This window comes from Mustelus asterias, chromosome 5, assembly GCF_964213995.1.
Source record: "Mustelus asterias chromosome 5, sMusAst1.hap1.1, whole genome shotgun sequence".
NCBI classification, from domain to species: domain Eukaryota; kingdom Metazoa; phylum Chordata; class Chondrichthyes; order Carcharhiniformes; family Triakidae; genus Mustelus; species Mustelus asterias.
Genome location: NC_135805.1, coordinates 8,897,839 through 8,910,171, shown reverse-complemented (window position 1 = coordinate 8,910,171; position 12,333 = coordinate 8,897,839). Strand labels below are relative to the sequence as shown.

The following is a 12,333-nucleotide window of genomic DNA, read 5'->3' as shown; positions in this document are numbered from 1 at the left end:
CTCATTTCCTATCCCTGTATCAGCTCCAGAAGTAATTGAATGGGTTTTAAATAAGGAATGGAACCCAGAAAGGGACATGGCAACTGACATTTAAAACCCCATCGGGTACCACTATGCAGGGTACCAGCAACAGTGATGTTGTTTCAAGGCTAGGGGGCAGAGGGTGCACTTTATCGTCCTTTAAGAAGAATTACCAGCCCAGCTACAACAGATCAGATTCCCCACCCTACTTCATTGTGAAAAATAAACAAAGGGGAGTTATCTGCCTGATAAGAAATGGAACCATACCTGTTGGCCGTAGCTACTGTATACAGCAGATTGATATCACTGATGACGCTGAGGCCATGATACAGGTCACAATCCAGTGCCCCATAGCCACTGTCCCGGTTAGCCTCTCCTCCACTTATGTAAGCGAGATGACTGCATATAATGGTACCTATTTTGTCTGTAGAAACAATGCCTATCCGTGGTTTCCCTGGAATTGGACAGGATCGTGTTATTTGGCATATGTGGTGCCTTATGTTCACCATTACATTGACTTACGGGACCACCCCGAGATACACCTACTTAGGGCTAAGCGAGCCATTAGTGAGACAGAACGATTCTTCATGATAGCCTACCCATTTTTTGGGACGCAAAGGCAGCACAGGAACTTATACGGATGGCCACAACCCTAGAGAAAGTTGCAAATAAGACTAAGGATGGGTTCGAGGAGGTGAGCACGGCCATCTCTGAAATGTCAGCAGAGGTCGTAGCTATTCGGACTGTGGCGTTACAGAACTGATTGGAACTCGATTGTGTGCTAGCCTACCAAGGTGGAACATGTGCCATAGTTGGCTTCGAATGCTGTACGTATATTCCCGAAGCTTCGGAGAATATAACTCGCTTAGCAGATCATATTAAACAAGTAGCAAAAGCAATACAGGAAGAAGGGAAACAATAGCATGATTATAACCCTCCGGGGTGGCTGGGGCAATGGTTCGGGTCGTGGGGTTCATACCTGATGCATGGATTGATTGTATTAATTGTAATTGTAATTACTTGCTGTGTTTGTATGGCATTATTGAACGCCTGTAGCAAAACAGTAACAGCACGAATTATGACAGTCGCAAGTGTACAGGTGAAGGGGGCAGACCTCCGGACGAAGGAGCTAGGCCCATTCCCCAATACAATGTGGTTCTGAGTTGGTCATAAATGCCATGTTTGGACCTGGCATCCGACCAGAAGGGGGGAGTGCAGTCGGGAATGGGTTAATGACCCTTGTCACACTTAAGCAGTAAGACCCGAACTCTGTGATTTTGTTTAGAACACTGCAGAGTCCATGTTTTTGTCAGAGTTCGGTGTTTTTCATGTCTGTGCCAGATAAAAGGAACAGCTATTCCTCTGTCTCCATTTGTTATCAAGAAATGCGATTAACCCAGCTCGAAATAAGCTAAACAGTCTCCATTTTTATGTACCTTTGTTTAACACGATGGAGTTGACATGTATGCCTTCTGTCTTTGAATCACCATAGATTCATATATATATTCATCATACGTTATTCATCTTATCCTGATATAAAGTATTATACAAATCAGTTTCTGCTCAGTGACTTGTTTGTGCAAAACCTGTGATGTTGTTTCAAGGATATTAATGACGAACAATCGTGGCCTTGGAGATCGAACAAACTACGCAGAGGAAGATACTGCTAATACAACAAGAATCTCACCATGAACAATGACAGACATCTTAGAGAATTGCAATGTAATGAGGGCGGGGCCCGGGACATATATAAACTCTGTTCTTACTTGTGTTCGATGAGAAGGCTGGGGGTCCACTGTTAGGAACCTCACTTCTCCCACAATTGTGAAAATAAACACTGCATTTTGAACCACTAATAGTGTCAGAGGTTTTTTTACCTACAACAGCGTTACATTTTACATTAGCATTTTTCCAATCCACTGGAACCTTTCCTGTACAGTAAGAAGTCTCACAACACCAGGTTAAAGTCCAACAGGTTTATTTGGTAGCAAATACCATAAGCTTTCGGAGCAATGCTCCTTCGTCAGATGGAGTGGTCTCTGTTCTCAAACAGGGCACAGACACAGAAATCAAATTACAGAATACTGATTAGAATGCAAATCTCTACAGCCAGCCAGGTCTTAAATGTACAGACAATGTGGGTGGAGGGAGCATTCAACACAGGTTAAAGAGATGTGTATTGTCTCCAGACAGTACAGCTTGTGAAATTGTGCAAGTCCAGGAGGCAAGCTGTGGGGGTTACTGATAATGTGACATAAATCCAACATCCCGGTTTAGACCGTCCTCATGTGTGCGGAACTTTGCTATCAGTTTCTGCTCAGTGACTCTGCGCTGTCGTGTGTCGTGAAGGCCGCCTTGGAGAACGCTTACATGAAGATCCAAGGCTGAATGCCCGTGACTGCTGAAGTGCTCCCCCACAGGAAGAGAACAGTCTTGCCTGGTGATTGTCGAGCGGTGTTCATTCATCCGTTGTCGTAGTGTCTGCATGTACCATGCCTCGGGACATCCTTTCTTGCAGCGTATCAGGTAGACAACGTTGGCCGAGTTGCAAGAGTAGGTACCGTGTACCTGGTAGATGGTGTTCTCACGTGAGATGATGGCATCCGTGTTGATGATCCGGCACGTCTTGCAGAGGTTGCTGTGGCAGGGTTGTGTGGTGTCGTGGTCACTGTTCTCCTGAAGGCTGGGTAGTTTGCTGCGGACAATGGTCTGTTTGAGGTTGCGTGGTTGTTTGAAGGCAAGAAGTGGGGGTGTGGGGATGGCCTTGGCGAGATGTTCGTCTTCATCAATGACATGTTGAAGGCTCCGGAGGAGATGCCGTAGCTTCTCCGCTCCGGGGAAGTACTGGACGACGAAGGGTACTCTGTCCACCGTGTCCCGTGTTTGCCTTCTGAGGAGGTCGGTGCGGTTTTTCGCTGTGGCGCGTCGGGACTGTTGATCGATGAGTCGAGCGCCATATCCTGTTCTTATGAGGGCATCTTTCAGCGTCTGGAGGTGTCTGTTGCGTTCCTCCTCATCCGAGCAGATCCTGTGTATTCGGAGGGCTTGTCCGTAGGGGATGGCTTCTTTTACGTGTTTAAGGTGGAAGCTGGAGAAGTGGAGCATCATGAGGTTATCCGTGGGCTTGCGGTACAGTGAGGTGCTGAGGTGACCGTCCTTAATGGAGATGCGTGTGTCCAAGAATGCAACCGATTCCGGAGAGTAGTCCATGGTGAGTCTGATGGTGGGATGGAACTTGTTGATGTCATCATATAGTTGTTTCAGTGATTGCTCACCATGACTCCAAAGGAAGAAAATGTCATCGATGTATCTAGTGTATAGCATCGGTTGAAGCACACATGAGGACGGTCTAAACCGGGATGTTGGATTTATGTCACATTATCAGTAACCCCCACAGCTTGCCTCCTGGACTTGCACAATTTCACAAGCTGTACTGTCTGGAGACAATACACATCTCTTTAACCTGTGTTGAATGCTCCCTCCACCCACATTGTCTGTACATTTAAGACCTGGCTGGCAGTAGAGATTTGCATTCTAATCAGTATTCTGTAATTTGATTTCTGTGTCTGTGCCCTGTTTGAGAACAGAGACCACTCCATCTGACGAAGGAGCATTGCTCCGAAAGCTTATGGTATTTGCTACCAAATAAACCTGTTGGACTTTAACCTGGTGTTGTGAGACTTCTTACTGTGCTTACCCCAGTCCAACGCCGGCCTCTCCACATCATGACCTTTCCTGTATCCAGGGAATTTAGGAATCTTATAACCAATGGATCCACTATCTCCGCCGCCATTTCCTTTAATAACCTAGGTGTAACAAGCAAAGTGGATAATGGGGCTGGGGGACTTGTCTGTCCTCAATCCTAATAGTTGCTGAGTACCTTTTCTCTATCAATGTTGATTGTTGATAAAGAATTCTATCGTACTATGGTCACTCGTCCCCAAGGGTTCTCTCATAACTCGGTTGCAACGTACAAACTTTTTAGATATATAACAAGACCCACCTTTCATTCTACAAAACTCCAGAGTTTATAGGCCTAATTTGCATCTCATCATATGAAAAGTCTTTCATCCCAGAAAGCAAGTTAGTACTGCCTCAAATTCTAATAGAAGAATGGTTCTTTAAGGGTTAGATTTTTGAGCTACAGGCTAGGTACATTCAAACAAGAGCGAAAGTTAGGGGAACCAAAGCCAGGGCTCTTTGGATGACAAGAGAGATGAAGAATGTGGTGAAGTAAAAAATTGGGTGTCAGGTGAATACTTCAAGCAAGAATCTGGCAAAATACCATACATTGAGAGGACAGTGAAGAAGAATAAAGTAGGACTGATAATTATATAAATTAAATCAGAATGTTGGCTAACATAAAAGAGGTCCAATAAAAAACTTTTACCAGCATGTATACAGATAGTATAGGTAAGCAGATAGTAAGCAACGGAAGGGTTGAGATCCTTGGTTGAGGATATTAATTTAAAGTGATTAACAGTTGAAGCAATAACAACACAAAGATAATCTTTTTATGCAGTAAGTGGCAAAGCACCTTAAAAATTTGAACATCATATTAAGCGAGCCTTTGAACGCTGCTATCTTTCAGTGATTATGCAAGTTATATTTTCCATTAGCAAAATGCTGCTGTCAGTCCAAAAAGCCTGCTGCACAATTGAGCAACATTGTTTATTAATTTTATATGTAGACTGTATGTCCCAGCAGCTGGCTGATTGAAGTTACACGTTCCTTTGGTTGGTCATAATGGACAGAGAACAGACCTTGCTCAAATCAGCCTGTGCTTGGAGACCCAAAAGAAACATCTATTGTTAGATGTGATTTCACAAATAGGCCGACTTGCTAAACAATCCAGATGCACAAATAGGCCAGACATGGTAAGGAAGGCAGATGAGGTTTTACAACAATCAATCGTAGATATCTTGGTCACCATGACTGAGACTAGCTTTCAATTCTAGATTTTTATTGATTGAATTTAAATTTCACATAACTGTTGTGGTGGGATTTTGAACCCTTGTCTCCTGAGCATTAACCTGGGCCTCTGGATTACTTGTTCAGTGACCTGACCATCTCACTGATGAATCTGTGCCAATTCGTGAATTCATGATAAATGTTAGCACTTTAACTTAATTTACTTTAACATAAAACACTAAAAATTAATTGGCAGTAAATTGGACATCAACAGAAAAGAAAACTGAGATGTAAAACTGGCTCCTTCAAACATTAAAAAGTAAATTTGGCCGTGATTCTCCCGGCCCGCTGCGTTTCTCAAGCAGCGCACAGGGAAGAGAGACATCAGCGGGATCTTAAGAGTCATCGAGTCATTGAGGTTTACAGCATGGAAACATGCTGTAAACCTTCGGCCCAACTTGACAGGCCCTTTGGCCCAACTTTAGTGAAGTTCACGACTGGCTAGACACCGGTTGTGAGTCTCTGAGGCATTTTTTTGTAGTGTAACCAGCTTTGCACTGGAAATCGGTGTGGAGCTGATTATTGTATAGAAATTACAATTTCCGCATGATTAGCAGGTCTGGGGCGGTATTCTCCGGGCCTGCTAGCGTTTCCCCCCCCCCCACCCCCCGGCACCGGGAGTGGTTCCCACAGTGGAGTTTACAACTGCTCCCTACTAACGGGGAACAGGTATCCTTACCCCGCTGGTGGGGCAGAGGCCATTGAGGCCCTCCCGGGAGGTCGGGGCAAGGGGAAGTGCCCTTGGGTAGTGCCAGCCTGATGCCCTGAAGGAGGTGATTGGGGCTGGCCATGGGGTGGGAGGGGGTTGGGGGCGGGGTGGGAGGGAAGGGGGTGCAAGGAGAGGTATGGGGCCTGGTCATCAGAGTGGGGGTGTTCGGGGCTGGCCAGTGGGTGGGTGGGGGAGGGGAGAGAGATCAGAGCTGGCCTGGGGGAAGGGAGGGGTCCAGTAGGTCAGCAATTGGGGGGTTAGGAGGCATCAGGAAGGTCAGCAATCAGGAGGGTTGTGGGGAAGGCCAGCGATCAAAAGCAAGCAATTGGGAGACCAGAGCGATCTCGGCACTGACGGATCGGCACATGCGCAGTGGCCCGCACAGCACTAAGCTGCCGGACTCCTGAGTGGAAATAGGCCACGCCCACCCGTTTTCAGAATGAATCATGCTAAGGCACTCTCTATTCCTCAGAATGTCGGAGATTCGTTCTGGTAAGTACGCCCAAAAAAACAGGCAGGAACTACTCTCATTTTCCCACTCTTTGGACACTTACATTTATTTTGGGAGATTCTCGACCTTTATATTTTGGTCATGAAAATATTTGGGATGCAATAGCCAGTTCATCAGTCATTGGTATTTTTATGCTGTGAAATTAATTAAAACAATATGGTCTGTCTCACTCTAGGTTCTTTTTTCAGTGAAAACATGTTAGTGAAGTGAGGATGCAGATATAGCAACAAAACGAAACCTATGTATCACTTGCCTTTTTAATTTTTGGTGTTATCAATGTCACATACTCAGAAGGAATTCCATGGCGCACACTCTCAAAGGATTGGAGCACAGACTGATTATAGAAATGTAAAATGAAAAAAGTATTAAGATGTAAAATTGATTCAATTTCCATTAACAAATTCTAATTTAAAATTATTTTTTCCATTAAAACATAATGTAGAACCTGATCTTATCTATTAAATCAGCTATGAATGGATAATTTTCTGATTTCAGCTTTAAGATTTATGTTATTCTGTCCACTGAGGAAATGAAATGCAGTAAAAGATTTTGCCCATTTTTGTGTTAAAGTTGAAGTTTGGAAGTGGGTAAATGGGAATCATTTGCATCAGTCGAACACGAAGGCTGCATTCTGAAATTGATTGTCCATAATCTCTGAGCCCTTGGAAGAGCAACTCGGGGACGATACCCCGAAGATATGCTGGGAAACCTCCCCCATATCCTCTCGGGGTCACTAGATAGGGATTGTACTGCAATTGTCTGGGATGGTTAAACTTCCTCCGGACAAGTGCCCTGCATTCAGAACCATCCACAAGTACAATATCAATCTCAATCTGGCTTACCAGAATAGTTTCCCAGAAAAAGTTAGAAGAATTAAAACCACTTCTAGTCCCTGCATAACAATAGAATTGATTCCCCCAAACCCCCACCCCGATCCCATGGGGCTCGCCTCAGGCCTCAATCACCCCATGGGACCTCCTTGACCACCTGGTGCCCCACTGTTCACCCCACTGACCCCCCATCCAGCCATTCCACCCCACCCCAATAAGGACCCAATCCTCTGACTGTCCATCCAACCCCTCCCGACTACCTGAACTCAACCTGCCCACTAACTGTTGGTTGCTTGTCAATTCACATGTACCTCATATTAATCGTGGATATTATAGACTGGGATCTTAGCACAGGTAAACATAGATGTACTAGACTAATACCTGGAAAGGGCGGGTTGTTGCATGTAGAAAGACTGGATAGTCTATGATTGCATCTGCTGGAGTTTCAAACATACAAAAGAACATACAAATTGGGAGCAGGAATAGACTGTTTGCCACTTTGAGCATGCTCCGTCATTCAATCAGTCCACAGGTGATTTGACTGTAACCTCAACCCCACATTTCTGTCTACCCAAATAATGTTTCACCCTTGGCAAATCAAACAGTTAGCTCGCTCTGCCTTAAAAATATTCAAAGGTTTCTGTTTGGACACGTACCTTTCAGGAGAAGCCAGTGGCAGCGGCTGGAGGGAGGAGCCTATACCAGGTAAGGTTTAAAATAAAGCGTGGGGGTTCTTGGGTCTAGTTTCAGTTTGGGTACTTACCTTTCAGAGGGAGCCAGCAGACATCCATTCTGGTAAAGGCAGGATACTGCAGATGCTGGAATCTGAAACAAAAATAGAAAATGCTGGAAAATCTCAGCAGGTCTGACAGCATCTGTGGAGAGAGAATTGAGCCAACGTTTCTGAAACATTGGCTCTATTCTCTCACCACAGCTGCTGTCAGACCTGCTGAGTTTTCCCAGGATTTTCTGTTTTCGCTCACCATCTAGTCCAGGAAAGCCAAAGAGCATCCTGAGTGATGTCACAGGGTGAAAAGGGAGCAGAGCTTCTGACTGGTGAGTGCTGGTCAGGTGCTAGTTTTTGTTAATTCATTCCCTTGATGCTGCAGAAGGAATCTCTCTGCAGCACAGGGTAAGTGTGTCTCGGTCTTTCTAAAGGGTTCGTGCAGTTAGTTCATCTTCTGGTTAGTACAGGGTGGTACAGATAGCAAATAGGTTAGGGAGCCTATTTGTTGGAAAGTAATTACTGTAATTTTTAGGTAGCTAATTAAAACAATCAATAGAGGGTTAGTCATGGCAGTTGGTGGAGTTGTGTGTTCTGCCTGCGAGATGTGGTCAATCATGGACGCTGAGAGCATCCCTGATAATTATATCTGCAGGAAGTGTACCTGGCTTCAGCTTCTCATTGAACAAATGGATCGGTTTCAGCAGCAGCTGGAGACACTAAGGAGCACACAAATAGTGGAGAGTGTCATAGATAGAAGTTATAGAGACATGGTCACACCCAAGTTACAGGAAAATAGATGGGTGACCGCTAGGCGGGGCAGGCAGTTAGTGCAGGAGCATCTGCAGCTCTTCTCCTGTCAAACAATTATTCCATTTTGGATACTGATGAGGGGGAATGGCCCATCAGGTGGCAACAGAAGTATCAGCCAGAGCAGTGGCAACACACCTCGCCCTGCAGTACGGAGGGGAGGGACAAAGTGTAGTAGAGCAATAGTAATTGGGTATTTGATAGTCAAGAGCACAGATAGACGCTTCTGTGGCTGTGAGAGAGAGACTCCAGAATGGTATGTTGCCTCCTTAGTACAAGGGTCATGGATGTTTCTGAGCAGTACCAGACATCCTGAAACAGGAGGGTAAACAGACATTATCTATCACTGTCCACATTAGCACAAATGACATAGGCAGGAAGATTAACAAGGTCCTGCAACAACAATTCTGGGTGTTAGGTAGTAAACTAAAAAGCAGGTCCTTCAGGATAGTCATCTCAGGATTACTCCCTGTGCCATATGCTACTGAGGCTAGGAGAAGAGAGATACTGAGAGGCAAGAGAGGAAATTGCTAGGGCCTTGAGATAAATCTTTGAAACCTCACTGGCTACAGGGGAGGTCCCAGAAGATTGGAGAATAGCCAATGTTGTTCGTTTGTTTAAGAAGGGTAGCATGGATAATCCAGGAAATTACAGGCTGGTGAGCTTTACGTCAGTGGTAGGAAATTTATTGGAGAGGATTCTTCGAGAAAGGATTTACTCCCACTTGGAAATAAGTGGATGTATTCGTGAGAGACAATATGGTTTTGTGAAGGGGAGGTCATGTCTCACTAACCTGATCAAGTTTTTCAAGGAAGTGACAAAGATGATTGATGAGGGTAGGACAGTGGCTGTTGTGTACATGGACTTCAGTAAGGCCTTTGACAAGGTCCCTCATGGCAGACTGGTACAGAAAGTGAAGTTGCACGGGATTAGAGGTGAGCTATCAAGATGGATACAGAACTGGCTCGGTCAAAGAAGATAGAGGGTAGCAGTGGAAGGGTGCGTTTCTGAATGGAGGGCAGTGACAAGTGGCGTTCCTCAGGGATCAGTGCTGGCACTTTTGCTGTTTGTAATATATATATATATATAAATGATTTGGAGGAAAATGTAACTGGTTTAATTAGTAAGTTTGCGGATGACACAAAGGTTTTTCGAATTGCAGATAGCGATGAGGATATCAATCGGTTGGAGACTAGGACGGAGAGATGGCAGATGGAGTTTAACCCAAACAACTGTGAGGTAATGCATTTTGGAAGGTCTAATACAGATGGGAAATATTCAGTAAATGGCAGAACCCTTAGGAGTATTGATAGGCAAAGGGATCTGGGTGTACAGGTACACAGGTCACTGAAAGTGGCAACGCACGTGGGGAAGGTAGTCAAGACGGCATACGGCATGCTTGCCTTCATCAGCTGGGGCATTGAGTTTAAAAATTGACAAATCATGTTGCAGCTTTATAGAACCTTGGTTAGGCCGCACTTGGAATATAGTGTTCAATTCTGGTCACCACGCTACCAGAAGGATGTGGAAGCTTTGGAGTGGGTACAGAAAAGATTTACCAGGATGTTGCCTGGTTTGGAGGGCATTAGCTATGAGGAGAGGTTGGAGAAACTTGGGTTGTTCTCACTGGAACGATGGAGATTGAGGTGTGACCTAATAGAAATTTACAAGATTATAAGGGGCATGGACAGAATGGATAGTCAGAAGCTTTTTACCAGGGTGGAAACTAGGGGATATAGGTTTAAGGTGCGAGGGGCAAAGTTTAAAGGAAATGTACAGGGCAAATTTTTTACTCAGAGGGTGGGGGTGTCTGGAGCTCGCTGCTGGGGGAGGTAGTGGAAGCAGATACAATAGTGAATTTTAAGGGGCATCTTGACAAATACATGAATAGGATGGGAGAAGAGGGATATAGCTCCCGGAAGGGTAGGGGCTTTTAGTTCAGATGGGCAGCATGGAGGGCCTGTTCCTGCGCTGTAATTTTCTTTGTTCTTTTTTATAGTACAGTTGAATACATGGCTCAAGAGTTGGTGTAGAGTGTGTGCTTCAGATATTGGGATGTCTTTCAGGGAAGGTGGGACCTGTACAAGAAGGACAGGTTGCACCTAAACTGGAAGGGCACCAATATTCTGGCAGGGAGGTTTGCTAGTGTTGCTCAGGACGGTTTAAACTAGTTTGGCAAGGGGGTGGGGACCAGAGCAGCAGGTCAGTAAGTACAGAGACCAGGAGGAGCTTGAAACTAAAGCAAATATGGCTAAGAGGAAGAGCAGTCAGGGAGAGGTCGCTGAGCTCAGCTGGACTGAAGGCTTGAATTGTATTTGCTTCAACGCAAGACGTTTAACAGGTAAGACGGATGAACTTGGATTAATGCGTGGAATTATGATGTTGTTGGTCCCACAGAGACATGGTTGAAAGAGCAACAGGATTAGCAGCTTTATATTCCGGGACGCGAAAGTGGTGGGGAATTGCATTACTGGTTTGGGAGCACATCACAGCTGTGTTGAGGGAGGACACTTCAAAGGGATCTTGCAGGGAGGCATTATGGTTAGAGCTCAGGAACTGGAAAGATGCAATCACAATGCTGGGATTGTACTACAGAGCTCCCACCTACCAGAGGGAGATAAAGGAAAAGGCATATAGTCAGATTCTGGATTGATGCAAAAATAACAGGGGTATTGTGGTGGGTGATTTTAATTTCCCCCATATTGTCTGGGAGCAATGTGTGAGAGTAAATCCACATCTGACATGTGTGATTCTTTGAAAGACCAGTTGATTAGAGTGCAGGACAGGCATGTTCCTGCAAACATGAAGGACAGGAATGGCAAGATTCAGGAGCCTTGGATGACAAGGGAAATTGTCAGCTTCGTCAAAAAAAAGGAAGCTTACATGAGGACTAGGCAACTAAAAATAGAAGTAGCCCTTGAAGAATATGGAGAAAGTATGAAGGAGCTTAAACGGGGAGTTAGGAGGGCTTAAAGGGGTCATGTAATGTCCTTGACCAGTAGAATTAAGGAGAATCCCAAAGCATTTTATACATATTTTAGGAGCAAGAGGGTAGCTCGGGAAAGAGTAGGTCCACTCAAGGATAAAGGAGGGAGGTTTTGCATGGAGCCAGAGAAAGTGTGTGAAATCCTTAATGAGTACTTTGCATTGGTATTGAGGTTAGGGAAGGGTGTGAGAATACTCTTGGGTAAGTCAATATAATGAAGGAGGAAGTGTTGGGTGTCTTAAAATGCATTAAGAAGGATAAGTCACCAGGGCTGGATAGGATCCATCCCAAGATACTGTGGGAGACAATAGTTAAGGCCTTAACAGATATCTTTGCATCTTCATGGTGAGGTTCCAAAGGACTGGTGAATGGCCAATGTTGTTCCTTTGTTTAAGAAGAGAAACAGAGATAATTAAGGTAATTACAGGCTGGTGAGCTTGACATTAATGGTGGAGAAGCTGTTGGAGAAGATGCTGAGACAGAATTTATTCACACTTGGGAGTGAATGGACTTGTTGTTGATTGCCAGCACGGTTTTGTATGGAGAAGGTCATGTCTCACCAACTTGACTGAGTTTTTTGAGGACGTGACAAGAATGATTGATGAGGGAAAGGCACTGGATGTTGTCTACATGGGCTTTAGTAAGGTATTTGACAAGGTCCCTCATGGCAGGCTGCTACAAAAGGTAAAGTCTCATGAAGTCCAGAGTGTGCTGGCTAGAAGGATACAGAACTGGCTTGATCATGAAAGACAGAGGCCAAAACTCAACCAC

At 44.9% G+C, this 12,333-nt stretch overlaps 1 protein-coding gene across 1 annotated transcript in view; it reads right to left on the bottom strand.

Moving 5' to 3' along the window:
- The window catches only part of LOC144493945 (dynein axonemal heavy chain 8-like), a 1,745,965-nt gene that overhangs the window by 1,103,164 nt on the left and 630,468 nt on the right, over nt 1–12,333 (bottom strand). Inside the window, exon 21 of the mRNA XM_078213522.1 lies at nt 6,466–6,546. Coding sequence (XP_078069648.1) covers nt 6,466–6,546 — 81 coding nt within the window. The remainder of the gene's footprint in view (nt 1–6,465; nt 6,547–12,333) is intronic.